This window comes from Neodothiora populina (assembly GCF_041146345.1).
Source record: "Neodothiora populina strain CPC 39397 chromosome Unknown canker_contig_8, whole genome shotgun sequence".
Lineage (NCBI taxonomy): Eukaryota > Fungi > Ascomycota > Dothideomycetes > Dothideales > Dothioraceae > Neodothiora > Neodothiora populina.
In genome coordinates, this window is record NW_027191411.1 from 817,816 (window position 1) to 843,950 (window position 26,135).

Sequence of the window (26,135 nt, forward strand, 5' to 3'; positions counted from 1 at the left end):
CCAGCACGGGCCTTGCTTCTTATCGTTCGTTAGCCCGTCTGGGGTGCATCCCATTCGGTCCCTCATCCCATGATACAGTAAGGTAATTACACGAAAGCAAGCAAAGGCAGGCAGGCAAAGGCACCTCATGGAAATGGGCGGATTGTTGAGCTGGCTGGCTGGCTGGCTGGCTAGGCCCGGGATACTGTACGTGCAACGAGGTAATGTATGACGGTATCTTTTGTTATTTACTGCTGACACACACGACTACTGCGTGGAAAAGAAAGTTCAATACGTTGAGTCGGGATCTTGGTCATGTGGTCCTTTTGGTGCTTGGCCAATCATTCTTGGGCGCAAGGATTGGGCGTTGCCGTGGCCTTTCTATGTGGGAGGAGAGAAGTGAGGGAAGGGGGGGAGAGGGAAGCACGAGTAGAAAAGGAAAACATGGGGGATGGACGAGAAACGAGCAGCAGAGCAGAGCAGAGCAGAGCAGCATGTGTCGCGAGAGAGACGAAGAGACATCAAGCTGGTGCACACGAAAGAGTTCCAAGGTGCTCAAAGCGGTTTAGCGGAAAGTGCAAGAAGCAACAAGATCACAACGCTGCGTCGCTCGGAAGTATATAGCGGCGAAGCCCCGCCAGTGCCGCCCGCGCGACGCCCTAGGTTTCCTCCCCCCGATTAGTTGACATTTGCAAACGCGACCGCCATTCTCTTGCTCAAGACGCGTCTTTGTGCATTCTCTCGACCCATCGTTCGAAAGTTCAGACCCGGTTTTATATTCCAGTCGTGTTAGATTCTCTAAAAATGCCTCCCAAGAAAGCCGCTGCCGCGCCCAAGAAGGCTGCCGGAGCTGCGCCTACTCACGCCAGCTACCAGGGTATGTGATGCATTGATATCTAGACAACCACAACATTGATCGCGTTGAATCGCACTTGTTTTCTGCTTGTCGCAAGCACCTGCTAATCACCCTTCTGCAGATATGATCAAGGAGGCCATCATGAACGTAAGTGAAAACATAGATGATGTTGTTTGAGATCGGGTCGCAACGCTGCTGCTTCGGGCGCACGGCGTTTCGACTGCTTTTCTTCACAACAAACCCACAACGGATACTGGACCAGTACTGACGCATCTCGTAACTACAGCTCAAGGAGAAGGGTGGTAGCAGGTCAGTAATCCTTTTCTTTATTCTTGAACCCGCTGCTCTGAGCACAATCAGCGATCGAGTGGCGAAGTTGCCCCGCTGCAAGTCAATCTTGGAAACGGTTCGCTCACATGTCGATTGCAGTCGCCAAGCCATTAAGAAATACGTCCTTGCAAACAACAACCTGGGAGGTGTCTCCGATGCCATGCTTAGCTCCCACTTCAACAAGGCCCTCACTCGCGGAAGTGAGACTGGTGTCTTCGAGCGCCCCAAAGGTATGTGCTATGTCCCTGACGATCCTAGACTTCAGAAAAGAAGCTAGCATCGGTCGGTGTCCTTGATCTTTCTGTGCTAATACTAGTTCAAGGTCCCTCTGGTCCCGTGAAGCTTTCAAGCAGTGTCAAGAAGGAGGCAGCAAAGGCCGCTTCGCCACCTACTGCTAAGAAGACTGAGGGCAAGGCTGCCCCTAAGAAGGCGGCTGCAAAGCCCAAGACTGAGGGCAAGGTCGCGCCCAAGAAGGCGGCTGCTAAGCCTAAGACTGCCGCAACCAAGGCCGCCCCTAAGGCTGCTGCTGCTACCAAGAAGGCTGCCCCTGCTAAGGCCACCAAGGCCAAGGCCAACAGCTCCAAGCCCAGAAAGAGCGCAACAGACGTAAGTTTATGTTTTACTATGCTGCTCAGTATCTTTGGCTGACCGGCAACAAGGCTCCTGCTGTCGAGGACAAGAAGCCTGTCGTCCTGGGCAAGACCAAGTCTGGTCGCGTCACCAAGACCACGGCTTCCGCGCCCAGGAAGGCGGCCGGCACCAAGAAGGCACCCGCCGCAAAGAAGGCTGCACCCAAGAAGGCTTCGCCCAAGAAGGCAGCTGCCTGAGCGTCAAGTCTGTAATGTTACGATTTTTTTCTAATTGTAGGGATGGGAAACGGGCGTAGATTGCTGGCGTCCGGTGTACCACGTGAGGGAGATCTGATGAGATACCAGTGGTTGAGCTTTTCACGATACTTTGTTCTTCTTTTTTTCTCTTTTTTTCTTTTCTGCGGCTCTGGATGAACTTGAAGCTCTTTACCCTCTCTCTCGCGCGCGTGTGTACTGGCGTTAATGGCACGGGTGGATACTGTAAGCATGAGAATGGAGAACCTCAGACCGACAAATGGTGCAGTATATATCAGCATTGAAATTCGGTTTACATTTTGTCACACTTTGTCGTGAACAGGCTCGAGTCTGCCTGGATAGTGTTTCCTGAGAGTGCTGTGCCATCAAGCAGCTTTGCGCATACAGTACGACACGGGGGAGATGTTGATCGAACAGATTGAACAGGATCCGCAGATTATACGACGACGGCGCTGTCGCGGTGGACACACAACACACAGGCCTGGACTGGGTAGGAGATTAAGTCTCCACCAGCCGAGCATTGTAGTCGGGAGGGCTTTTACTATTCGGAGCTCGGGTTAAGGGTGGGCCGGTGGTCCCGTGTGATAAATTAAGTCACAGACACCGCCAAGACGACTCGCAAAATGAGGCTTGGGCGAGCACCAGCCAGCCATATCAGGTACTTGTAATGATGTGTGTAAGGTAAGACTAGGGCCAAGTAGCAGCCAGCCCTACGATGACTAGTCGTGCAAGAGCAATACGCGATCTTGCGTGGGTGCAGGAGTGCAGGAGTAAGGGCCTAATTAACACTAGAAAGTAAAGTAAGGATCCGTCTGTACTATTTAGTACAGTATATCAAGGTTGGCAGGAAAGATAATTACCGTAACTAAGGTACAGTAGGTACCTAAGATACAGGCGCAGCAACCACAAGCTGAACGTCCAACAGTCGAACGTCGTCAGGGTCCTGAATCTCTCACTTTCCACCTCACACACTCATACTCACACTCACGACACGACCAATTCCCCAATTAATCCACTAAAATCAATCACCACATTGATTTCCGAGCGCATCCCTTTGCATTATTTCTCTTCGCCATCTGCCGAGGAGTCCCATACTGGCGCGATCAAGGGCCCTCTCCGCTTGTCCAGGCGTGAAATCGGCGTAGCCGTCGAGCTGGCTTCTACCTCACCTCACCCAGTCCCAGAGGGGGACAGACTGGGCAAGGTGTCGTCTCCGCTCAATGGTGTGTACATGCTGCAAAAGTTCGACATGCCATCCTATGCCTCGGATTATGTAGACCGTTCCGACATGTCCAAATCCCCTTCTGGCGGCCTGACCCACGCCCAATCTTATTTACAGCACGAACGCTCGTCTGCAACACCACCACCAGCACCACAACAACAACAACAACAACAACAACAACAACAATATCAACAACCCCAGACCCAGCATAAATCCTCGCAATACTCATCTGTGCCGACAGACGGTAGACCTACACCCGCCGTCGAAGATCTTCCGGGAGGGTGGCCCAAGCAGGCCAGCCCCTTGATGAATGGCGGCCCCTCTGGTCCGGATGGAGATGTCGCCTGGCCGCTGACCAACGGAGCCATCTACGATAACAGGAGTAACACTAGCCTCCGAGACCTGACGCCTTCCGGCAGAGAGAGCACGCGTTCTGTGAGATCCAAGAAAAGCATCGGCATGGAGAGCGGGAAGCGATCGATGGAGTTGCCTGTCGTAGTCAAAACACCAAGCACAGATGAGGATGGCTATTTCTCCTCGGTACACTGGAACGGCAGCAGACCCAATGGTGTTTCCAAGTCTCCAATGTCCAGATCGAGTCATTCCGTGTCCAACGACGTAGGAACCGCCGTGTCTCCGCCCGCGACATCTCCCCCTGCCCTTCCTCCAGCACCAAGGTCTGTCAGCTTGGCAGCACTCCCTGCTGCGCCTGCCCCGCTGTCGCCCGTGCGTGAAAATGGCCAGACGACCGACGACAGCATGCTTCGCGTACCGCAGTCTGCCCACCGTGCTTCCTCACCTCCCGCCTTCTCACAGGCTTCTTCTTCCATGGCCTCATTGTCGTCGGCGACCGCTCCGAATCGGCTAACACATCGAAACACCCTCGAGGTCCCCAAAGTGTCGCGCACCTCGAAGGATGGCGGCGCAGATGACGCGATTGCCTCTGCTACCGGTCGCTTCTCACCATCGACTCCTAGCAGGAGGCGTGGCTCTTCACAGCTGGTCCGCCGAGCGACGCGTTCCATCAATTCCGATGCCCATCTAGACGAGTTGGCGCAGGACGAGGATGCAGCTCGATGGACCGAGCACATCAAGCAGAAGAGAGCAAGTAAGCGGAAGCGCGATGATGACGACGATCGCGTTGTCGTGGGCACCAAAGTTGATCAGAACCACGTCAACTGGGTCACGGCGTATAACATGCTCACTGGACTCCGCTTCACCGTAAGCAGAACCAATGCCAAAATCGACAGGGAACTCACCGATGCCGACTTCTACGCGAAACACAAATTCTCCTTCGACATCACCGGAAACGAACTCACCCCCTCGGCCAAGTACGACTTCAAGTTCAAAGATTACGCTCCCTGGGTCTTCCGACACCTTCGTTCTATCTTTCAGCTCGACCCTGCAGACTATCTTGTTTCCCTGACATCCAAATATATCCTCTCCGAACTGGGCTCCCCAGGAAAGTCTGGCAGTTTCTTCTATTTCTCCCGCGATTACAAATACATCATCAAAACCATCCACCACGCCGAGCACAAGTTTTTGCGCAAAATCTTGAAGCAATACTACGACCACGTCAGGGCTAATCCGAACACGCTACTGAGTCAGTTCTATGGTTTGCACCGAGTAAAGATTCCCTACGGCCGAAAAATCCACTTTGTTGTCATGAACAATCTGTTTCCCCCGCATCGAGACATCCACAGAACGTTTGATCTCAAAGGCAGCACTATCGGCCGAGACTTCAAGGAAGAGGAGCTAGAGAAGAACCCTCGAGCCACCTTGAAAGACCTGAACTGGCTAAGGCGCAACCTGCACCTCGAATTCGGTCCGACGAAGAAGCATGCCTTTGTCGAGCAAATGCAACGTGACGTCGCTCTATTGCAGAAACTCAAGATCATGGACTACTCTCTGTTGGTCGGTATACACGACCTCGAGAGAGGAAACGAGGAAAACCTGCGCGACAAGACGCTCCAGGTCTTCCAACCCGGGGGCAACAAGGCGGACGAGCAGGCTCATCCAAACATGCTGATGCGCACTCCCAGCAAGTTAGAGAACGCTCGCAAGGCGAGAGAACTTCGACAACTCATCAAGAACGAGAGACCCGTCCCCATGGACCAGACCCTGGATAGGATGCCTGACTTCATGGCCGAGCCTAACAAGAAGAACTTTTACTTTTACAGCGACGACGGTGGATTCAGAGCGACGCACGAGGATGACACGTTAGGCGAGGAAATTTATTACCTGGGCATCATTGACTGCCTCACACATGTAAGGCTTCGTCGAACCTGCTCGCAAACGGATAAATGGCTGACTCAATTCACAGTATTCTTTCATCAAGCGTTTTGAGCACTTCTGGAAGGGCTTATCTGCGCCCGAATCGCAAATATCTGCGGTTCCCCCAGAACGATACGGTGACCGTTTCATCAAGTTCATCGCCGGCATAACTAAAACGCGTGAGCGCGCCGAGTACGAGAAAGAGCACCCCGAGGTCCTCGACCATGTGGGATCGCTTGCTCATCAAGTTCGCAAATCAGAAGGAACGATCGACGACCCGCAGCTGGCAGGGGTCAACATGACCGGCAACATTGACCGTGACGGCAACCCAATCGGTACCGACGCTGTCATGCGAAAGGCAGAGAAGCAAGCAGAGAAAAGCAAAAAGCATGGGGCATCCGAGGCTGATGTTCCTGAACGTTCTATCAGCGCCGTCAGAAACTCAGAGATTGATCGACAAGATATGGTCACTTTACCGGTCATCGGCGAAGCAGCTGAGAGTGGAAGTGCAACTTCAGCAGCCATGACTCCTCATGGTTCAAAGGAGTCCCTCCGCGGTAGAAGCCCAGAGTCCCATCCTTCCTGGCCAGCGGTTTTAGGGAACGCAAACATGCCCAGTCGAAGTCTCGGCGAGGTGCCACCTCCGACGCCGCCAAAGTCAGACGGCCCGACGGTCAATGGGGATTTCGAGGGTGCAAGAGTGCCCAGCAGGCCACCGCCGACACCGCCAAAGGATGACAAAGACAACAACAGCCTCAGTCGCAGCAGCACAAGGCTCAGCAGGTCAAGCTTGGACAAAGACCTGCCACCGGTGCCACACTCGACTGTCTCGCTGTCAAAGTCCCCAGAGCGGGCAAGCAAAGATGACCTGGAGTCTCTGAGAGTGCGGGTCGCAAACTTCTAGAGGAGATGCACAGTTCAGTCGCTCTAGTTGTGGCCACAAAGCGCTCCCCCGCATGGATGAAACCGTCGATTGATTGTCATGTTTGATTATCCCATCATTTGCGTCCTCTCTTATGTTGTTCTTCTTTTTCGTTGGGTGTCTCTCTAGCGTCGCCTTCTTTTTTCCCCGTCTTTGCATTGCTGTTTGTATTCTTTCATACATATATGCTTATTCCCCCGAACCTCTTTTTTCTCTCACCAGAAAACCTCATCTGCCAACACTTGCCTGCCCTTTTTCCTGTATCCCGGTTTCTGTCTTGTTCTGCGTTTCATTTCCCCGTTGGGCTTTTTGTCATTGTTTTTTTTCTTACTTGCTCATCATCGATACCACTGCTGCGAGCATGCAAGACATCCTCCCGCGCCCCCCTTAACCCTTCCCGGTCGCTGCAGAGATGGAAATCGGTGGCTAGTTCCGTCAGCCTTATTACTGCTCGGAAGTCATAAGGCTACATGTTCGTCTCTGCGTCCTTCTTGTTCTATACAGAAGAAAAAGAAGGTGCCCGCTTCGCAATCGCCTTCCTCTAGCTCTGAAGAGTCCTCCCACACCCGCTCCCAGAATGTTTCTTAAATCTCTCTCTGGCTTCATCTCAGTCTCCTATATGTTTATCCCATAGGCGAATAATAGTGCAGAAAGCTATATATATACCTCTCAGTCACGGACAGCACTGGTGCTCTTCTTCTTTTATTCTTTTTATAAGAAAAGAAAACGTGGGGGGCGCCATACGAGTCGGTCGGACAGTTGTATAACCGGAACGTTATTCTGTTGTCGTTATCTGTCTTTAGCGTTGTCATTGTTTTCTGCTCTCCAGTGGGGCCTAGTGCTGTAGCCGAGAGACTTTGGAAAGAGTGTCTTGTTGTATGATTGTTCACAAATATAGAAAGTCTTTTCCTAGCCCCTTTTCCTTTTTCTTTCCTCGCAAAGCGTATAGCTATTGGTTCCTTTTTCGTGTTTTTCGAGAAGTGACCTTCTGAAAGGGACAGAGATAGCAAGACATTTGATTGGATGGGTTTTGTGGTAGACAGTATATTTATATATATGCGAGATTGTAATGGTTTGGCAGCAAGGGAATTGGGTGTTTTGTACAGAGGTGGAGATGGTGGCGGCATCTCGGGTTGCTTTGCTGGTAATGCGTGGACGTTGATGCGTAGGTCGGTCGGTCGGTCGATCAGTCTTGCTTCTCTTTGCTCGATCGTCTCGCCACTTCATCACTTGGAGACATGTTCGAAAGACGGCCAAGTGGGAGAGCAGACGCGTGATGCATCACATGCCTTCTCTGTATCTACGAACGCTGACCGAGGAAAATTGACATGGACTTCCAGAGACGACAGCGAAGTGTGAATTGAGAGGACTGTGTCACTGGAGTGAGTGGACCTCTCAGCATATGACTTGTGGCGGGGGCTTCGAGGACTCTTTTCTGCCAGGATAGTGCCACGACAGGAACGGACTCCTTCGGAAAAGTGAGAGCCGACTACCACACCTTCCACCACGACTTGCCCGCGGCTTCCTTGTCGGCATTCAATTTAGCGTACACAGCTTGCTCCTCCTCTTCCTTCTTCTGCCTCCGTAGCTCCCTGGCCCTCTCCATGCGGGCTTCTTTCTGCTTGCGTTCGAGGCCCTTGCGGTCGATGATCTCGATTGCGCGCTTCATGCCTTCTTTTTCGGCTCGGCGCTGGTACTGGCAGTATTGGTACATGGCGAAGGAGGAAATGCAGAAGGCGGACACGGCGTAGTTGCATGATGTCATGATTGGCGCTGGAATGGATCAGTCTTCGCCGCGTCTCGTTTGTTCGAGTGACTGCGATTCAAATCAACAGGCAAGGATTATAAGAATGCACATACCTCTCCACACCGCTCTGACGCTCCCGACAGCAGCGCCGGCTCCGATTCCAGTAAGGTACGAATCCTTGACGCAAGGCTTGCGGTGGAACGTGGTCCAGTCCTCGCGCTTGATTGATTTCGCAGCATCCACGAGCCCAATGTCGACGGTCTTGCCCCCCGCCGTGTGTTCGGTGCCGCCGGGCATCAGGTTGGCGTTCTCGGGCGGCTTGTAGGATGGCGCTGCTGTGGTCCATTGGTCGCCTCGGAAGGCTTTGTCTGTCGTGTCGCCATTGTGTTGTTGTGGTTGCTGTTGTTGCCTTGTGTCGTCTGCCATCATGATTGTGGCTTTTTGTGGGTATAATAGGGGAAAGAGTGATGTTTCAATTAGTACGCGATATAAAGAAATTGTTGGAGGATATCGGAGTCTATGATCGCATACCATTAACTGTACTGTACTTCAGCCCTACCAGGTATCGTATCTCAGGGTCTGGACGCTCGGACTCTTCTATCGAATCAATTAAAGAATTAAAGAAGAACGAGAAGCGAAGGGAACGCGAGTAAATTGACTAACGCGAAAGAGACGCGTCAAGCCCTATTCGTTGATGGGAAAACGCGTGCCATTTCGTGTTCCTTAGTCCTCGAATTGTTTTCCGTATAGTTCGCCCATTATTGTTGTCACAACCACTGCCACTGTCAATCTTTACATGCTCCAGGCCCTTTACGACTTCAGGAACAGCTGTGATACAAAAAGCTGTTTCTTGTCCACGATTCCATTGACGATATCATACACATGAACATAGACATAATTGCTATGGTTTGAGCAGAAACATCCGAGTCTCCTAATCTCCTGACAAAAAGGCCTCTCACTCGATCACATATCACCATTTCTTCTCCTCATCATGGCAGGAGCACCTAAGCCCGGCCAGTTCCGCCGCGCGGGCAAAAATGGACAGACCTCATATGGAGGCCCACGGAAACCAAAGACAGTCGACGCCTCGTCGCTGCGTGCATCCGAGCAGTCTTCGCTCAACGAGAAACTCGAAGCCACGCGGCTGGCCCACCGCATCGATGAGACAATGGGCTTCGAGCGCTTCGAGGCCGGCAAGAAGAGGGAAGGCTGGTTGGTCAACATGCACAGTACCAGCATCGAGGACTCGAAGATACCCGGTGGTCGCGCGGGCGTTGACTACTACTTTCTTCACGACGACGGATCCACTTTCAAAGCCACGGTCGAGTACGATCCCTATTTTCTGATCGCCTGCAAGAGGGGCAAAGAGCAAGAGGTGGAGGAATGGTGTCGCAGGAGTTTCGAGGGTCTGGTCAAGACGGTCAAGAGGATAGATAAGGAGGACCTTTCCATGCCGAACCACTTGCTCGGGTACCGCCGTAACTTCCTCGCGCTGTACTTTGCCAATGTCAACGACCTGCTGGCTGTGAGGAGGGGAATCGCGCCGATAGCAGAGAAGAACAAGAGCAAGATGAATGCCATGGACACTTACGCCGAGGTTGCGAGCGCCAATGCTGGCATCGACATGTTTGACGACGATATGGAGAATGAGAAACGACCGAACAGTGTACTGGATGCGAGCGACTACATTGTCGACGTGCGCGAGTATGATGTGCCATATCATGTACGAGTCGCCATAGATATGGACATTCGCGTGGGAAAGTGGTATGTCGTCGAGGCCAAGCACGGCCATATCACACTCACATGCAACGAAGAAAGGCTACAACGTGCGGATCCCATCGTGCTAGCCTACGATATCGAGACGACCAAACTACCTCTCAAATTTCCTGACGCCGCTATCGACCAGATCATGATGATTTCCTACATGATTGACGGTCAAGGCTTTCTCATCACCAATCGCGAAATTGTCTCCGAAGACATCTCTGATTTCGACTACACGCCTAAGCCCGAATACGAGGGGCCATTCCTGATCTTCAACGAACCGGACGAGAGGGCAGTCATCGAACGTTTCTTCGACTGTATCAAGCAGGCTCGACCGACAATCATCGTCACTTACAACGGTGACTTTTTCGATTGGCCTTTCGTCGAGGCGCGAGCGAGCATACACGGCATCGACATGTACCAGGAGATTGGCTTCCGCAAGAACAGCGAAGACATATACCAGTCTAACTACTGCGCGCACATGGACGCCTTTGCCTGGGTCAGTCGTGACAGTTACCTGCCCCAGGGAAGTCGTGGTCTCAAAGCCGTCACAGTCGCAAAGCTCGGGTACGATCCTGATGAGCTGGATCCTGAACTCATGACTCCTTATGCTGCCGAGAAGCCGCAGATCCTGGCAGAGTACTCTGTCTCCGACGCTGTCGCCACATACTACCTCTACATGAAATACGTCCACCCTTTCATCTTTTCCCTGTGTACGATTATTCCTCTCGGACCAGACGACGTCTTGCGCAAAGGTACGGGAACCCTTTGTGAGATGTTGCTCATGGTTCAAGCCTACCAGAAGGAGATTGTTCTACCCAACAAACATCAAGCGCCGCGAGAGGCTTTCTGGGAAGGCCATCTTCTCGAGTCCGAGACGTACGTAGGAGGTCACGTCGAGAGTATCGAGGCTGGAGTCTTCCGCAGCGATATCCCTTGCAACTTCGCCATCGATCCTACCGCCATTGACGAGTTACTCGAGGATCTCGACGCAGCTCTGAAGTTCAGTATCGTGGTCGAAGAGAAGAAATCCATGGACGATATTGCGAATTACGATGAAGTCAAGGCCCAGATCGTGGAGAAGCTGCTGCAGCTGAAGAACATACCGAATCGCAACGAACGCCCTTCCATTTACCATTTGGACGTCGCTTCCATGTATCCAAACATCATGACGACGAATCGTCTGCAACCTGACTCTATGATCCAAGAGTCTGACTGTGCTGCGTGTGACTTCAACAGACCAGGCAAGACGTGTGACAGGAGGATGCCCTGGGCTTGGAGAGGCGAGTTCTTACCTGCGAAGCGTGACGAGTACAACATGATTCGGCATTCGCTGGAAAACGAAAAATTCCCTGGTAAATACAAGAGCACCCTCACACGAACGTTCCAGGACCTCTCTCTCGACGAACAAGCCGGCTTCGTCAAGAAAAGATTGCAGGACTACAGTAAGAAGATCTACCACAAGATCCACGACGCGAAGACCATTGAGAGGGAAGCCATTATCTGTCAACGAGAGAATCCCTTCTACGTGGACACTGTCAAAGACTTCAGAGATCGTCGATACGACTTCAAGGGCAAGCAGAAGGTCTGGAAGGGAAAGACTGACGAGCTCAAGAAGTCTGGTGCGAGTGCAGTGGAAGTGGAAGAGGCGAAAAAGATGATCATCCTCTTCGACTCTCTACAATTGGCTCACAAGGTCATTCTGAACAGTTTTTACGGTTATGTCATGCGAAAAGGGTCGAGATGGTACTCTATGGAGATGGCTGGTGTCACTTGTTTGACAGGCGCGCGGATCATTCAGATGGCTCGACAACTTGTAGAGAGGATCGGACGACCGCTCGAACTGGACACGGACGGTATTTGGTGTATCCTGCCAGCGACTTTCCCGGAAAACTTCGCGTTCAAGATGAAGAACGGAAAGAAGGTCACCATCTCATATCCCTGTGTCATGTTGAATCACCTCGTTCATGCAAAATTCACAAATCATCAGTACCAAACACTGGTCGACCCAGGAACGTTCAAGTACGAAAGTCACAGCGACAACACCATCTTCTTCGAGGTCGATGGACCGTATAAGGCTATGATCCTGCCCACCTCGAAAGAGGAAGACAAGAACTTGAAAAAGCGATATGCGGTCTTCAATCACGATGGCAGTCTTGCTGAGCTCAAGGGTTTCGAGGTGAAGCGTCGTGGAGAGCTGAAGCTCATCAAAATTTTCCAGACACAAATCTTCAAGTTCTTCCTGGAAGGAACGACGCTGGAGGAGACGTATGGAGCAGTGGCCAAGGTCGCCAATCGATGGCTGGACGTGTTGCACTCTCACGGATCCACTCTTGCGGACGAAGAGCTGATCGACCTCATTTGCGAGAACAAGAGCATGACCAAGACGCTGGAGGAATACGGTGCTCAGAAATCCACTGCCATCACCACTGCAAAACGTCTTGCCGAGTTTCTCGGAGAGCAGATGATCAAGGACAAGGGTCTGAACTGCAAGTACATTATTTCATCTCGTCCGAAAAACTCCCCTGTCACCGAACGTGCCATCCCAGTCGCCATCTTCTCCTCCGAAGAGTCCGTCAAGAGACACTTCCTGAGAAAGTGGATGAAGGAGGACCCTGAAGATATGGATCCTCGCACCATCATCGACTGGGATTACTACCTCGAGCGTTTGGGGTCTGTGATCCAGAAGCTCATCACCATCCCTGCTGCACTTCAGAAGGTCCGCGACAATCCTGTCCCTCGTGTAGCTCACCCCGAGTGGCTCAATCGACGTATTCGAATCAAGGACGATGTTTTCAAGCAGAAGAAAATGACCGATCTTTTTGTTAAGAAACCATTGGCTGAGGCGGAGCTCAATACACTCGACAGCCGCTTGGGTGGTGACCTTGAAGACTTTGGTTCGCAGTCGTTGACTAAGTTCAACCGCAAGGCCATCGCCACCAAGGTGCCGGCGTCACAAAAACGCAAGGCAGCTGAAGCGTCAGCACCTGCGCCAGTCAACCCCTTCGATAGTCTGCCACCGAACATGCCCTCGATCACCGAGGACTACGAAGGTTGGCTGCAGTATCAGAAGAAGAAATGGAAGATCCAAAAACAGGCAAGGATTCGACGCCGCCAGCTCTTCGGAGAGCGAAGAGTGGACAACACGGATGCCATTGGCAACATGTTCAGAATTCAGAGCGAACTCGCATACACATCTACTTGGCAGGTGCTGCAATTGTGCGAGGGTGAGAGCCCAGGCGAGGTCAAGGCTTTTGTCTTGATTGACAAGAAAGTCCATCAGCTCAAGGTCATCGTTCCACGCCAGGTCTTCCTCAACCTGAAGGGAGATGAGCTGCCTAATGTTTCTGTCGACGGTGTCAGTGTGGAGAAGGTCACAAATCACACCTTGCCTAACGGTCATCCCTCCGTGCACTTGTTCAAGTTGAGCATGCAGGAGTCGGTGTTCATTCACGAAGCTGACAAACTTTCCGAGCTATTCAGTCATCCCAGTGTCGAGGGCGTGTATGAGAGTCAGGTTCCTTTGGATGTCAGGGCATTGCTCACCCTTGGAAGCACTTGCACATTTGACGAGAGCCAGCGAGGAGTACTTGGAAAGGGTATCACTCATGGCTTTGACCTTTCCGCGCTTCATCATGTGGCATCGAAGCAGCCATATCTCACTCAATCGCCGCTCACATATCTTTATCTCTATCATGTGATCGCTGGTGAACGCCAGGTCTTTGCTCTCTTCTCGACCACCCGCAAGGAGGCATATATCGTTGTGCTCAACAAGTCACGCGCTGATCAAGGCATGCCCAACGTCGACAAGATCTACCACGACATGCTCGCGAAGCGACTTGAAGAGGCTGGTGGCGACCAATGGCAGGACAATTTCGACTACCAGGACAACATACATTTCAAGACTGTACAAGTCACCACTAAAAAGAGAGCCCTGCAGGAAGTGAGCGATGTGTTGAAGAAGGTGCAAAAGGAAGAGTCTGGACCCCTGATGGTTGTCGTGCAATCGCAGCAGCCTAGACTATTGAGACACGATTTGCCAGCACTTCAGAGTCTCCCAACGTTACCGCTCAAATCGGATGAGGATGATAAGCAACTCCCACCGCTTGGCTGGCAATCCTTTGTTGCGAAACGTTTGGTGGGTCACTATCTGGACCTTGGTTCATGGATCTCGCATCTTGTCGAACTCAGTCGGTACGGCAATATCCCTCTTTGCAATCTGGAAAAGGACGATCCACGCTTCCTCATCGACATTGAATACGCGCGTCGGTTGCAGAAGGAAAAGGTTGTCTTGTGGTGGTCCGCCAATCCTAGACCTGACCATGCCGGATACGAGAAAGACGATATTCTTGGTGCTATGGAGACTGTCGATATGCCTTCGGTGAACACACCCGGAACTTATTCGTCTGTGTGCATTGACCTGAGCGTCAAGAACCTGTCGATCAACACCATTCTTTGCTCAGCAATCCTAAATGATGCTGAGGGTAGCGACTCGATGGGCCTCTCTGTACCTGACCCTGGTGAAGAAAGTGTTGCAGAGTTGTCGCACGCCCAGAACGAGAACTCCTTCGCCGCAGCCGGCATCATCGCGTTACGAGAGATGGTCAAGGCTTGGTGGGAAGAGGCATGTCGCGGAGGTGGTATGGCCGACGTCATGGTCCAACACCTCGTCCGTTGGATTGAGAGCCCAGGGTCTTATCTGTACGACAAGTCGCTGCACTACTATGTGCAAATGATGTCTCGCAAGGCACTGCAGCAGCTCATGTCCGAATTCCGAAGAGTCGGTTCACATGTCGTCTTCGCCAGTGCCAATCGACTGCTTCTGCAGACCACCAAAGCAGAGGTTGGAAACGCGTACGCTTACAGTCAGTATATTTTGAAGACGGTCAACGCGAAGCCGTCATTCAACTTCCTTGACCTGGCGATCACGGAGTACTGGGACTACCTGGTATGGTATGATGAGTTCAACTATGGCGGAAAGGGATGTACCGAAGTCGTCGAGGCTGATAACCAGACTCTCAACACTATCATGGAGTGGCAGATTGGGACTTTCCTACCGCCTATCCTCCAGCCTGTGTTTAATGATTGGATAGTCGAGTATATTGAACTTATGCACAATCGGAAGCGACCATCGAACGGACTACCGAATGGGACACCAAGACCTACACAACTACCTATTCACGCGTCGATATTCAACTCTGAGAAAGACGACCAGACCACACCAGGCACAGTCCTTGCAGCCACGTTTTCTAAACCACTGAAGAAACAAATCAATGGCTTGATCAAGCGTCAAAGAACAGAAGCACTGCACGCAGACTTGATCTCGGACTGGACGTTTCCCCAGCTACCTGGTTCGCACCTGTCTCTGCAGAATCCAGTCTTGCAACTCGTCAAAAGCATCACCCAGATCCTCTCACTAGACAAGACAATAACGCTAGAAGCACGTCTTCTACGCAAGGAACTACTGTCACAGTTCGAGATTCGCGAGTTTAGCTCGGCAGGTGCATTCGCGAACCCGAGCACGAGTCTTGTCATCAGACAACTGAGTTGTCCGGAGTGTTGTCTGCCACGGGACATTGATCTCTGTCGAGACAGCGACGTCATACCCTCCTCAGACACACTATCAGCAGCCACCGCGGCCGCAATAGCAGTGAACGGCGCCGCACCATCATCCGCCAGACCGTCAACAGCACCACTGGTAGTCCGCTGTCAAAACTGCACCACTCAATTCGACCCCCTGAGCATCGAAGAGCACTTGCTTTCGTCGGTCCAGAGGTTGATCCTGCAATGGCAGACTCAAGACCTCAAGTGTTTGAGGTGTGGCTCTATCCGAGCCAATGACTTCATGGAGCATTGTTCGTGCGCGGGCGAGTGGACTGGCGTCGTAGGCGGTGGTAATGCCGGCGAGGATGGTGCAAAGAGTGGTGGCAAGGAAGAGGTTCTGGGCAGGTTGAAGGTATTTGGCTCTGTGGCCCGGTATTATGGGTTCAAGATGCTGGGCGATGTGGTCGGGGGGATTCTGGTTTGAGGGTCTTTTTCCTCGTGGATGCCGATACCTTAGCCTACACGGGGTCAGTGAGCCCGGGAAAAGAGGGCAGGTGCGTTTCATGATTCAGCTCGTATGTACGGAGTATACATGTTGTGTTCTGGTACTTTTAGCTAGGCGTTATAGCGTTCAATGTCTCTTTATTTTGCTTTGATTGACTCTCGATGATCCATTCGAAGACGTGCATCTACTATATTCTCGAAGACATATACTTCCACTACTCTTTGAGAGACATTCTTCCACTGCTCTCTAGAAGACATTCTTCCCCTGCTCATCGTAAGACTTCCTTTCCCCACCTAAAGACATGCACACGCCTTCTCTAGCGAACGTGGATAACCACGCCGTGCCACATCTCCTGCCTTCGTCAGTCTTTTCCCAACCTTACGGAAAGACACACCGAACCAAGCTCCAGATAGTCCATATACGCACGCACTTGTTTCCTGGTGTACCGTATACAGTACACGAAACCGTGGCTTCGGGGACTCGGTCCCTTGTGATATTTCTGCTCGAGGAACAGGATCTCCGGTCGAGGATGCTGGCGAGGCCGAAGGGGCGAGACATCGGCGTAAGTGAAGCGGATTAACTCGGGATGGTTTGTGTATGATAATCACGAAGAGTAGTGGGTATCAAGCCTCCTCGGACAATTTGGAAATATACAGATCTAGATAGCGTCGGCGACGCTATAGATACTTCTTTCACATATCAGGGGAACGTGATACGATAGAGACGCTCACATGAAGTACGAAATAGGCGTGATGACAGAAAGTGAAGATAGGGAGAGGGAGAGGAGTAGGAGGAGGAGGAGGAGGAGCAGGAGGAGCAGGATGGGAGGGACAGGGTCCCCCCCTCGATAACGCTAGCGTTGCACTCTGGTGAAATCTGCAAACAACTCCCACGGCCGACTCCAATTACGATGGATATAGTTGTTCTTGTCCGGGGTAAACTTCTATTTGCTCTAATCTTCTACGCAGTGCAGACCACAGATGTCTAGGAAAAACAACTAAGCGAAGGGGGTGCCGAAGGATAATATCAACGGCCGTACTGTACACAGACGACACGCCTTCTCGCGTTCTACACCGACCACCGCTGACCTCTTCCTTTGGATCCCTTATTGTCAAGTCTAAGAGTGCCACGCTATCGCCCTTTTTGTGTGGATTATTCACATGGATCACGACAATCATTAAGCTGCGATAGATAGGCAGGACTCAACAAGTCCGTCTGCGAATAAGTGTCTACAGGCACAGTGTTTGGAGTGCTTACGGTCCTTACGAGTAATGAGATGTGCTTACGAGTAATGAGATGTGCTTACGAGTAATAAGATGTGCTTGCAATGAACAGGATATGCTTACAGGCAATGAGACGTATGTTCAGTGCTTACGGTGCTTATGCGTCGAGGTGTAGAGACTGTGCTTACGGTCCTCGCAAGTAATGATATGTGCTTACAAGTAACGAGATGTGCTTATAATGCCTACGGTGCTTACGATGCTTACAGTGCTTACGATGCTTACGGTGCTAACGGTGCTAACGATGCTTACAAGCGCTGAGTTGTAGAGACTGTGCTTACAGTGCTTACAAGTAATGAGATGTGCTTCCGAGCAACAGGACGTGCTTACAAGCGACGAGATATGCTTACAGTGCTTGTGGCGCTTACGATCTTTACAAGTAATGAGATGTGCTTACAAGCAATAAGATGTGCTTACAGTGCTTATAGTGCTTATAAGTAACGAGATGTACTTACAAGAAATGAGATATGCTTCTAGTAGTGCTTCCGCCGACTACAACTAAGACAAGCACACATTCGAATCCAACGACAGTGCGTTCGACTTGATTTATGTGACTGACTGGCTGGCCACAAAACATAGAGGATAGTTTACCTGCTATTATACGAATACAGTAAAGTCTGCTCATGGCATTAAGTAGTCAGTCGTGTAGCATGGAGGCATAGCCAGCTACACTACCTGTGCGCGCATATTTCTGTATTGAAAGACAACAACAATGATATATCGACTAGAAAAAATGCAAAAAGGCACGTTATACAAGGCAGTATTTACTAAAAGCAAATTGACAGTAAAATAAAACTCAACAAAGAATTCATGAACATCTTTCTCCTCATTTTGATATTCTTGTACTTCAAATTTACCGCTAAACAGTTGTCCTTAATTATACATAATTTCTCTCCCTCCACGAGATTGTTACCTATTGAGCAGTCTTATGTCGCATTTTGAAAAGTAAACTAACCAGCTCAGTGATCTTGGTCCATAATAGAACCTGCGAATAGCGGGTTATAGTCTGTAATGTTTCTGACTCGCTTGAAGAGCTTGTAAAGCACAAGACAAAGAGAGACGACCTCTATGAATAGAAAACACAATAATTATACAGAGACAAAGAATAGCGGAAGGAAAACAACCCAGCATTCAGAGCATGGCATAACATAAGAGACAACGCATCGGCGCTTTTAACTATGGCATTCATCTCAATCTGCCGTCGCTAATCTTTCTTCCTTCATGGCTATTGAGGTAGAATCGGAGCTGTAAGTGGAAAGAGCAAAAACAAAGCAAAACAATAAACAATATGCGGTACTGTGCTCTCTTTAATAGAAACTCCAGAAAAAGACTCCTCGAGCGCCGTGCTTCCAGATCTGTCACAAAGATCCCAATGAAAAAAGCCATATGCAATAGAAAAGCAATACGAGCGCTTGTGGTGACATGACAAGAAAAAATATGCTGCTGCTTGTACACGGAGAGGAAAGAAGCATTATTCCCTCTCGAATCTCTTCGTCCCAGTGTTTGTAGCTGGGTGTCCATCTCTTATGCTCCTTATCGTCCAATGTTTGCAAACATATCTTCTGCTCCCAGGTAGCCTCCATCCAGTCTACCTCCTGCGAGAGTGTCGATTTCGGGGAGTAGTGTTGGTTTTGAAGAGTGCGACGTTCGTGGAGGTTCCTGAATGCTAGGAATATCGAAGGTCTGAGAGGTCTGAGATGGCTGAGAGGTGTGGGGACGTAGACGGGGCGGCTGATTTTGGTTCTGGCTTGAACTTCCCTGAGTCGAGCTTTGACTAAGAGAAGAAAATAGCGCAGGTGGTGATGACGCTTGACGTTGAGATTCGTCCTTTGGCTGGCTCTGGGGTGGACTCTGGGGCAGGGTTTGATGCTGAAGACTGCTGGGCTGATGGACCTGCCCCTGACCGAGACTGCTGCTCCGGGCTTGGTGATCGTCGCTTGCTAGGAAGTTGCGTGACAGGCGACGAGCCTTGGAGACATGAGGACTTGAAGGAGTATGGGAGAGCTGAGGTCTTGAGGAAGCAGCAGGCGTGGTGGCTTCATTGACTGACGACAGACTCCCGGCCCTCTTGCCCTCTGTAGAGGCAGAGGGGGAGCGCGATTCACGACTGCTCAGGCCGTGTTGTGAACTGTTATCCTGGCCGGAAAAGAGGATTTGACTGGTGCGTCTGAACCATCCAGTGCTTTTCTTTTTACGCAGGGGCGACCTGGGCAGGGACTGCTTGTCATCACTGGAAGTCGAAGGCATCGAGGTCGAGGCAGCACGTTTGGTGCCTTGTGGTAGACCAAAGGAAGACAGTCGGGACGAAGGACGTTCCTGGTTGGAGGAGGTGCAAGCTGTGGTGAAGCCGAGGCCTTGGCTTTGCTGATCGCTTTCACCTTCACTTTGATGTTGATTGTGATTATGATTAGGCGAGAACACAGACGATGGATCAGAAAGCGAAGTGTTCGAGCCACCTATGAAGCTATTGCGTAAGCCCGAAAGGGACAGTAATTTACGCACAGTCTTGCTGCCACGGCGCTGCTGATTATTGTTTGCCGAAGCCGGGGTCATCGGAGTGCGGAAGCTGTCGTGGCGTGATGGTTCCGCCTCTGCTGAAACACTCGGTGATGCAGACGATCTGGGGGATTCTGTGAGATTGAGTGATTGGGTGTTGCGTCGCTCTATTCTGTCTGTATTTGTCGTGTTTGACAAAACCTGAGCCTGCAGGTCTGTCGTTGATACCCATGCACCAGGCATGTCTATGGGCGTTGTAGGGTGTGATGAAAGCGGGCCTCCACCATGTGTTCTGCAGCAAGAGAAAAGAGAAATGATGAGTGCAATTTTCAGGAGTTTTCATGTCAGAAACACCACTTACGGTGGTCGAACGATGCACGACATGGTAGATGCAGAAAGAGAAGGAGACAGAGGCGGTGTTGGCACACCATTCAGTCCCAAGTTGGTCGTCACTACTGGAGAAAGAGAGTAGAGCCTGCTCTGCCTTCTGTTGTCCTCCATGCTTCCTTCCATCATAGTCGTGGTCCGTTCTACAATGCTCCCGAGTGATCCTCCACGACTTTCGAGAAAACTTCTCCGTTGAGATTGTTGTATAGGAAAGCGCACAAGAAACACGAGGGAAACAGTCGACTTCGCTCAACGGTAGCATGCACAACAGGTATCAGGGGCAGTCGGTGGCGTGTGCATAGTGGAGAAGCGAACACCTAGGGCCTCTCGAAATGTGGATATTTAAAGTGAACCTGGGGTGAACTGCAGAAGCAAGGTACAGAGAGATAAGCTGAGGTACTTGTAGTAGCACAGACGTGCATGTCTCAGCATGTCGAGCTCTCGTGGCTTGTTTCGAGCATTCTCATTGACGCAATAATATAACGATATGCTTCCTGTCTCGCTACCAAATATATGCCCTGTCGAAGCTGCTTTTTCACCACGTTGAGCAGTATGTCATTGTCTCTAATTCGTACTGGCTTGCGTGCCGCAAGCTACAGTAGCCAGGGTCCAATAAACACTCACTACTTCAGTAGCCGAAGGCAAAATCACAAAGACCCCCCACAAAGGTACTGTATACGCGGTCCGAGGGGAGCTGTACCACCGATGCGTAGCTATCCTCAGGAGGTTATGTTTTTTTATTAGTCACGATACGATAGAACTACAGGACTGTTGTATTCAGCTGTGTAGAAGAACACGAATTGTTCTGTGGATCTTGAGACTTATTTCATTAAAACGTTGGTGCTATCCTTTTTTTCTTCCCATCTGTCTTTTTGTGCCGTCTTGTCACGAGCGAACAAGGCGATTTAAGGCCACAATGAACATAAACACATCAACAATAACAACAGCAACAGGGTTGATCGTGGTTATCCTTTGCTTTGACGAGCTGAATGCGGCACAGCTGCTACTCACAGTTCGACCGAGGTCAGGTACCTGGTCATGTTTAACTCAGCCGCACTGCTCCACTTAATCACAAACATGCTTTTCTTTGAAAGCCCGTGGTTGCAGTACTAGCTAGTACTTCAAGTACTATGAGATGAAGAAGAACGTCCCGCTGACTCGGCCTTTGGGAGATGCAGTGCTAGCACTTGTGAACAAGATCAGATACTTACTGTACATGTAGGTGAAGCACTGCGAAGCGAAACCTTGGTCACAGAGCTGGAGGAATTCATGTTACTAATATGCGAATGGGCAATTCGACCATCTGCCCTATAGCTCTGGGGCTAAGATGGCGAATCACCACATTGCACTATACAATCCCTCGACGGCGCACCCCTATATATGGCTTCTTTAATCAAAACCTGGGCCTCGAACAGTTTTTCGCGAGCTTCTTACGCTCCGGCACCACAGCACGTACGGCGATACCTCGTGATCTCCCTGCGATGGCACTATGCATTATTTGGACTCCACAGCATTGCAATCGGATCACCTCTCCGTCACTCGAGAAGCAGCCAGATTAAGCTTTTCGAAGAACCGTTGTGGAGATGCTGGACTGGTTGTATTTGATACGTCTGCGGGTAGCACGGCATGAACCGCCTTAGTAGCCACTAGATCTACAGAAGATTGAGTGCAATGGACACTACAAGCACACACAAGTATCGTACCATAGTGTACTGTACGTTTGACTTGTCGGCACTTCGCGACTTCATATTGCCCGAGGTCTTGGTCGCTTTTGTAATCCTTCCTCTTCAGCAGTACGCTTCATATTTCTTGCTCGTGACTCACTCTGTACATACCCAGTCTCACGTCGTTATCGTCCTTGGGACCAAGCTGTTATTGTGCTACTTGAGCTCTTCTCAGTCTGTGGTATCCACCACGCGCTTGGCACCCAAGATCCCTGTCTGAGGAGGACATCAAACTCGAAAAAATAATGACGTCCCAAATCGCAAGTTCTCTCGAGGAACGCGATCAATCGTCGACATCTACTCACGACATCGAAAAGGAATCGTCTGTCGATGAGCCGCATCATGCCTTGCCAAAGCAATTCGACGAAGAGAGGGCAAATGGCCATATCGATGGTGGCGTAGTCGAGAAGAAAATCAGCGTCAATAACATCAGCGCTATTCCGAACGGCGGACTCAAGGCATGGCTGCAAGTTCTCGGAGCTTTTTTCTTGTTCTTCAATTCTTGGGTATGTCGCATCTGTACCGTAGCCAGGCTCATGACTGAGTTAACAATCATCAAAGGGCATCATCAATACCTTTGGAGTTTATCAAACATATTATGAATCTGGCATCCTGGCATCATCTTCCGCATCGGACATTTCTTGGATTGGGAGTATACAAGCATTCTTACTCATGTTAGTGGGGGCGCTCACTGGACCAATTTACGATGCGGGATATTTTCGAGGGCTCTTGCTTACTGGATCTTTCTTGGTTACCTTTGGACAAATGATGCTTTCATTGTGTGGTGAATACTACCAAGTCCTGTTGGCACAGGCTATCTGCATTGGACTAGGTTGTGGCTGCCTTTTTGTGCCCTCCGTGGCCATCTTGTCCACCTACTTCAGCACCAGAATCGCGTTTGCCATGGGACTCGCCGCTGCTGGAAGCTCACTCGGTGGTGTAATCTATCCGATCATCTTTTTTCGTCTACAACCAAGAATCGGATTCCCTTGGGCTACTAGAGTCATCGGCTTCATCATGCTCGCGACCCTTGTGATATCGAACGTGGTCATGAAAGTCCGCGTTCTCCCAGCTGGTAACTCACAACTCACAGGCGATCATTTACGAATAAGCAGCTAATATGTTTCGCTCAGGACGTCGCAAAATGGTTGATCTTCAAGCCTTCAAAGAGCCTCAATACACATTATTCGTAGCAGGAGGATTCATCACATTCATGGGTCTATATGCGCCCTTCTTCTACGTTCAGTCTTACGCCATTTACTACAGCATCACCAATACTAACCTCGCCTTCTATCTCCTGGCAATCATCAACTCTGCGTCCGTCTTCGGCCGAATCATTCCTAACCGTATCGCCGATCGTACGGGACCTTTCAATATGATCATCCCTTGCTGTCTCATATCTGGTATCCTCGGTCTTTGCCTCATCCCGGTTCGCCACGTTGCGGGTCTGATAGTCGTCTGTCTCCTCTACGGCTTCTTCAGTGGCGCCCTGGTCTCTTTACCACCAACTGTGTTCGTGCACCTATCACCGAATCGCGGTATGATTGGTACACGAATGGGAATGGGCTTCTCCATCATTTCTATTGGACTCTTACTGGGCACGCCTATCTGTGGATGGATTCTCGAAGCGTCGAGTTTCACCTATGTCTGGGTGTTTGGAGGCGTTTGCGTGATCATAGGAAGTTTCTTGATGGGTTGCTCGAGAGTGGCTAAGGCTGGACCGGGGCTTCTCACCAAAGTATGAGATGGGCATTGCGTTTACGTATGCTATTTACATGCGGAGGTTATGTACAGTAGCATATAGCGTTGCCATTCACGAAAATCATGTCACACAATTTAATACCGTCTACCAATTCATGAAGTTGTGTCAAAATCGTGCTGGTACACTGCGAAGCTACTATGCTTGGAATATCATCAAAACGCCTGATCGGCGACACAGAGACACATCCAAGTTCATTGACCCCGAAGCGGGAGGTCTTGGTACAGTAAGGCGGAGATAACGGAGCTCCGCAGCGAGCTCCATCACGCGGAAGCGGGAATAACGTAAAAGGCATCTCATCTGACGTGCGAGTGGAAACGCGCTAACCAAGATACATTTACCTTACCTAGTCACTGTACCTTATCTCAAGTCATGTTTTTGCGGAGGTGGAGCCGAAGTAGACAAAGCCGATCTTCCTTTACACGGCTCTTGCTGGCGGCTATGTTCTCGCGATATGCAGATGTTGAACCCAATATGCTAGGTCGATTTTCTAATCATGTAGCCTCACGGGTAAGTCTCCAATCGAACTCCGGGTAAGTCACCTTCATCTTCGACTATACCATCTCCTTGGCCTTCTGCTTGTTATGTTTCTCCATACTATACGGAAGTTTTGATGCTGTGACAACTGTGTATCTTGTACCTATCGGATCCACTTATAAGGTTTTCCTTGACTCGGGACTATGGTAAGCAGCGACCGTCATGAAGACAGCGACGACGTCAAGAAGGACCCGAGTCCGCAGTCTTCGCATTCAATAGACGACAACGAAAGATCGATTGCGTCTATTCCAACACCTGAGGAGACATATACGGATGTCTATCAAGAGCAAGGGCAGGAGAAGCAGCCAATCCTAAAGTGGCGGAAGGCCTATGATACACTGACCTGGACTCCACCTCAGTGTCGATATGATCCGGCACAACCACCGCAATTCAGTGTCGGTCTGAATGTGCTGTTTGCATTCTCTGCTGGGTTCACCGTTGCGAATCTTTACTATGCCCATCCAATCCTCAACATCTTGGCCGACGAGTTCAATGTGCCGTATGAGAAGGTCGCGCAGATTCCTACTGTCATGCAGGCTGGATATGCAGCTGGGCTACTGTTCCTGTGCCCGTTGGGAGATATCCTGCGTCGAAGACCGTTTGTACTGAGTCTTGTTTTTTTTACGGCGACAATGTGGTAGGCTGAAAATGATGATCCCTTCTTCAATGCATTGTTGTGCTGACATTTTCCTCGTCAGGCTTGGACTATGTCTCACGCAGTCATTAGCAGCATTCACTGGGATATCCTTCATCACTGCCGTGACGACAGTGACACCCCAGCTGATGCTCCCGCTTGTGGGCGATCTAGCTCCACCCAAGAAACGAGCAGCTTCACTATCCATAGTGACATCCGGTCTCTTACTAGGCATGCTTGTGGCCCGCCTGCTCTCGGGAATCTTGACCAATTACACCCCCTGGCGCAGCATTTACTGGCTCTCGCTAGGCATCCAGTATGTCATCTTCGGCATGCTCTGGCTCTTCATGCCCGACTACCCAAGCACGAACCCCGACGGCATGAACTACTTCAAGTTCCTATGGAGCATAGCAGGCATGCTATTCGAAGAGCCGATCCTCGTGCAAGCATGTTTCATATCCTTCTTCACAACAGCGACATTCACATGTTTCTGGACCACCCTGACCTTTCTCCTCGCGGGCGCCCCGTACAACTACGACTCGCTGACCATCGGCCTCTTCTCGCTCATCGGCATAGCAAGCATGTGCCTAGGGCCGTTCTGGGCGCGCTTCGTAATCGACCGCTTCGTGCCCTTGTTCTCCGTCATCTTGGGCGAGCTGTGGTGCATGCTGGGCATATGCATAGGCACGTACACGGGATCGTTCACGATAGCGGGGCCCGTCATCCAAGCCTTCTTCAACGACTTCGGGCTGCAGATGGCGCAGATCGCTAATCGCAGTGCCATCTACAGCCTGAGTCCCAAGGGCAGAAACAGAGTCAACACGGCGTTCATGGTCGCGACCTTCTGTGGTCAGCTCGTCGGTACCGCGGCCGGTAATCACCTCTATGCCAGAGGGGGATGGGTTGCCAGTGGTAGCTATAGTGTGGCTAGCATTGGGACTGCGTTGCTTTGTTGTTTCGCGAGAGGTCCCTGGGAGGAGCACTGGCTTGGGTGGAGGGGAGGATGGAATCCGAGGAAGAAGGATAAGAATAGTGCTGATGGGAAGTCTGGAGAGACTGTGCTGCATGGACCCGCGAATGACACTGCGATGGTTGAAGCAGATGTTGAAAAGGGCCATAATCAGGCAGAGATCAATGAGAAGGCAGACGTGAGAAATAACCTCGAATTGCAGGCTGCGGAGGAGCCAAAGAAGCCCACATGGAGGGTCAACGAGGAAGACGCTACTGTCGCTCAGCCAAAGCAGCATTCGCAGGAGGACATCACGCCTGCAGCCACGAAACGTGAGATACCTTGAGTCTGGAATATATGTATCCCATGACAATTGTCTCACGG

The 26,135-nt window shown here is 50.8% G+C and overlaps 7 protein-coding genes across 9 annotated transcripts; 5 read left to right on the forward strand and 2 right to left on the reverse strand.

Moving 5' to 3' along the window:
• Positions 1 to 783: 783 nt before the first annotated feature.
• Positions 784 to 1,992, forward strand: AAFC00_006746 (uncharacterized protein; the record flags this gene model as incomplete). Of its 3 annotated transcripts, none has more annotated exons than XM_069348371.1 (6): positions 784 to 856; positions 957 to 982; positions 1,122 to 1,144; positions 1,265 to 1,395; positions 1,482 to 1,771; positions 1,825 to 1,992. In XM_069348371.1, 6 exons carry the CDS (start codon positions 784 to 786, stop codon positions 1,990 to 1,992), a joined length of 711 nt encoding a protein of 236 aa, XP_069199622.1. The 3 variants fall into 3 exon arrangements, with proteins under 3 accessions (XP_069199622.1, XP_069199623.1, XP_069199624.1); XM_069346744.1 differs by having other exon boundaries at positions 1,488 to 1,771; XM_069346745.1 differs by lacking the exon at positions 1,122 to 1,144 and having other exon boundaries at positions 1,227 to 1,395; positions 1,488 to 1,771.
• A 1,267-nt stretch (positions 1,993 to 3,259) lies between these two features.
• AAFC00_006747 (uncharacterized protein) lies at positions 3,260 to 6,410 on the forward strand (the record flags this gene model as incomplete). Its single annotated transcript, XM_069346746.1, has 2 exons — positions 3,260 to 5,500; positions 5,556 to 6,410. 2 exons carry the CDS (start codon positions 3,260 to 3,262, stop codon positions 6,408 to 6,410), a joined length of 3,096 nt encoding a protein of 1,031 aa, XP_069199625.1.
• A 1,507-nt stretch (positions 6,411 to 7,917) lies between these two features.
• Positions 7,918 to 8,601, reverse strand: AAFC00_006748 (uncharacterized protein; the record flags this gene model as incomplete). The annotated part of the gene is made up of 2 exons (XM_069346747.1): positions 7,918 to 8,201; positions 8,289 to 8,601. The coding sequence occupies 2 exons, from the start codon at positions 8,599 to 8,601 to the stop codon at positions 7,918 to 7,920; spliced, it is 597 nt and encodes a 198-aa protein (XP_069199626.1).
• A 565-nt stretch (positions 8,602 to 9,166) lies between these two features.
• On the forward strand, positions 9,167 to 15,964 carry AAFC00_006749 (uncharacterized protein; the record flags this gene model as incomplete). The annotated part of the gene is made up of 1 exon (XM_069346748.1): positions 9,167 to 15,964. One exon carries the CDS (start codon positions 9,167 to 9,169, stop codon positions 15,962 to 15,964), a length of 6,798 nt encoding a protein of 2,265 aa, XP_069199627.1.
• A 2,834-nt stretch (positions 15,965 to 18,798) lies between these two features.
• Positions 18,799 to 20,277, reverse strand: AAFC00_006750 (uncharacterized protein; the record flags this gene model as incomplete). The annotated part of the gene is made up of 2 exons (XM_069346749.1): positions 18,799 to 20,053; positions 20,123 to 20,277. The coding sequence occupies 2 exons, from the start codon at positions 20,275 to 20,277 to the stop codon at positions 18,799 to 18,801; spliced, it is 1,410 nt and encodes a 469-aa protein (XP_069199628.1).
• A 1,840-nt stretch (positions 20,278 to 22,117) lies between these two features.
• Positions 22,118 to 23,616, forward strand: AAFC00_006751 (uncharacterized protein; the record flags this gene model as incomplete). The annotated part of the gene is made up of 3 exons (XM_069346750.1): positions 22,118 to 22,378; positions 22,434 to 22,947; positions 23,006 to 23,616. The coding sequence occupies 3 exons, from the start codon at positions 22,118 to 22,120 to the stop codon at positions 23,614 to 23,616; spliced, it is 1,386 nt and encodes a 461-aa protein (XP_069199629.1).
• Positions 23,617 to 24,311: 695 nt separating this feature from the next.
• Positions 24,312 to 26,097, forward strand: AAFC00_006752 (uncharacterized protein; the record flags this gene model as incomplete). The annotated part of the gene is made up of 2 exons (XM_069346751.1): positions 24,312 to 24,805; positions 24,867 to 26,097. 2 exons carry the CDS (start codon positions 24,312 to 24,314, stop codon positions 26,095 to 26,097), a joined length of 1,725 nt encoding a protein of 574 aa, XP_069199630.1.
• Between the last annotated feature and the right edge of the window lie 38 nt (positions 26,098 to 26,135).